This window comes from Microtus ochrogaster, chromosome 8 (genome assembly GCF_000317375.1).
Source record: "Microtus ochrogaster isolate Prairie Vole_2 chromosome 8, MicOch1.0, whole genome shotgun sequence".
In the NCBI taxonomy this organism is placed as follows: Eukaryota; Metazoa; Chordata; class Mammalia; order Rodentia; family Cricetidae; genus Microtus; species Microtus ochrogaster.
In genome coordinates this window covers 22,161,970-22,164,639 of record NC_022015.1, presented here as the reverse complement: position 1 = coordinate 22,164,639, position 2,670 = coordinate 22,161,970, and the positions used below count along the sequence as shown (strand labels likewise).

General features: G+C 46.3%; 1 protein-coding gene across 1 annotated transcript; it reads left to right on the top strand.

Moving 5' to 3' along the window:
• Positions 1-1,100: 1,100 nt before the first annotated feature.
• Positions 1,101-1,496, top strand: LOC101979281 (putative 60S ribosomal protein L37a). Its single transcript, XM_005351356.1, has one exon. It carries the CDS (start codon positions 1,104-1,106, stop codon positions 1,404-1,406), a length of 303 nt encoding a protein of 100 aa, XP_005351413.1. The 5' UTR covers positions 1,101-1,103; the 3' UTR covers positions 1,407-1,496.
• Positions 1,497-2,670: the final 1,174 nt, after the last annotated feature.

Here is a 2,670-nt window from a genome sequence, read left to right as displayed (position 1 = left end):
TCGGTTGTCTGTAGGATAGAGATGAATTCTGAAGGGGTATAAATGACATTGAGGCGGGGTGGGGGGAGCACTGAAATGCTTTGGATTAAAGTAGCAGACAGATGTATATAGTTGTCAAAACTTATCAGCTGTGCACTTAAAATCTGTGAATTTTATCAGTGTAAATTACACTTCAATAAAGTTGATTTAATAAATCCTCCTCCACTGAACAGCCTACAGCAAGATTATAGCTTCCAAAGATAAGACAGATGCAAATGTGACGACCTGCCAACGCAGACAGCAGCAGCTCTCTCTGCCAGTGCCTGCCTTCCAGCAGGCCAGCAGCACCCTGGGGGGGGGGGTGTATTAGAAGAGGGCCATACTTTAAAGAACTGACTGGCAGGTGCCTAGAGGGAGGGGACAGGTTTCGAAAGAAAACATCTCTGCCCAGGAGATATTCCGCCCTCAGTCACAAGAAAGGAAGGAGAAAGTGGATATTTCCACAGGAGCACCTGGGGGCTTATGACAGTCTGGGGTGCACAGGGTTCTCCACTGTTCTGGGACAGAGGAGTCCAAGTGTCTGCAGCAGCAAGTGTGGACCAGAGACACAACTCCACCCTGCAATAGCCTGAGGCATTCCTGGCGAGCGCGACAGTCCAGCAAAGCTGGATCCTTGAGTTCACTACAGAAAATAATTTCCGAGTCCACCAGTATGAAGCAGAGGTGTGGATTAGAATAAAAAGATTCTATTTTTTTTTTAGCACAAAATCAAGTAAAATAATTAGCAAAAGAGCTCAGGGCAGTGGTTCTCAACCTTCCTAGTGCTGCGACCCTTTAATCCAGCTCCCCATGTTTCTGTGACTCCCCCACAATAAAATTCTTTTTGTTATGAATCGTAATGTAAATATCTGTATTTTTCATGGTCTCAGGTGACCCCTGTGAAAGGGTCTTTCGACCCTCAAAGGGGTCGAGACCCAAAACTTAAGAAACACACTGGTTTAGTGCTAGATGACATGCCCAAGGTCATGGATATGGGCTTCTCAAAGCAGTTACACTTCCCTGTCTATAAGGGATATTGGTGGGTTCAGAAGTTGTTTTTAAAATTGCTAAGGAATGCTCTCTCCATGCTTGGCTTAGGTTCCGGCGACATGGCTAAACGCACGAAGAAGGTCGGGATCGTCGGGAAATACGGGACCCGCTATGGTGCCTCCCTCCGGAAAATGGTGAAGAAAATTGAAATCAGCCAGCACGCCAAGTACACGTGCTCCTTCTGTGGCAAAACCAAGATGAAGAGACGAGCCGTTGGCATCTGGCACTGTGGCTCCTGCATGAAGACAGTGGCTGGCGGGGCCTGGACCTACAACACGACTTCCGCCGTCACAGTGAAGTCTGCCATCAGAAGACTGAAGGAACTGAAAGACCAGTAAAAGTGCTACCATTTGATACACACGCCTACTAACCACAATAGTGCACAGCCAACCAAATAATAAATGGGTTAATTTACCTAAAAAAAAAAATTGCTAAGGAATATAAGGGAAATCACAGAGTGGCTCCTGAGGTGAAGAGGATAGGATTAAAGTTGGTAAGATAAACCTAGCTCATCAGAGAGCTGTTAAGGGTGGTAAGAGTTTCCACTATAAACCAAGTTAAAGAGTCTTGCTTGTGAGGAAGTAACAGGGAAAGGGGTAGGTTACAATGGTTCAGGCTACAGGCAGGGTTCGCTCTTATTTTAACCTTCTCATTTGAAAAAAAAAATCTTTATATAAAAGTAATGTTGATTCCTAGCTGGCTGGTGAGAGGCTGCAACCAGACTCTGAGGTGAAGTCATCTTTTTCTTCTTGTGCCTCAGCCCACCTCACCATCAAAAGGAACAATTTCTTAGGTGAACAGTGGCTGGTTTACCATTGCATTGCTGTTAGCAGTGATCCGTGGCAAGAGGGAGGTAGGGAATCCTGTATCCTAACTAGCTTCTTGGAGAGAAAAGGCTGGGCTGGGAGTCAGAGCTGGCATGGGTTTTTCATGGGCAGTTAATATTAATCTACTTCTCCTTCACAACGGCAGGTCCAGACATTTTGCTAGCTGCATTCAATCCATCTTCAGCTAAAGAGCCAAGTGCGTCAACACAGCACCTGGGGGTCCCCATGGGACCTATTAAATCTGGATTTGGAAAGTCGGATTTACTAAACCCAAATTAATTGCTTGCAAATTCCGTCACAGCCAGCCTTCTTTCTGACGGAATGCAAAACATAAAACCGAGCTCTCAGCTCTTTTCTCTTCCTTCTGTGGTCTCAGGTTTGGGGAAGGTGAATCTATAAACCATACCAGCTGGACCTCAGACCACCCCATGGCGGAGAGGAGAGATTTATGGGGAATAGGAAACTGCTGTGTGGTTAACACTTGGGTGGAGAGAGAATAGTCAGGAGCATTGGGGGGGGGGGGAGTCCAGAGCTGCCTTGGCTGCCTCCTGGGAGGCAGAGAGAATAGCAAGAAGGTGGGAAAGCCTTGCTAGTCATAAAGAATGGGACAGGGTGGCTTCAGGGAGGAAGATGTGGCAGCCAGAACAGCCTGGAAGTTTAGAGTATCTGTGGGGGACTTGGATATGTGTTATAGGTATATGCTAATAGGGAACTAGATGTATTACAGGTATGTGCTAATAGGGAAGCAGATGTGTTACAGGTATGTGCTAATAGG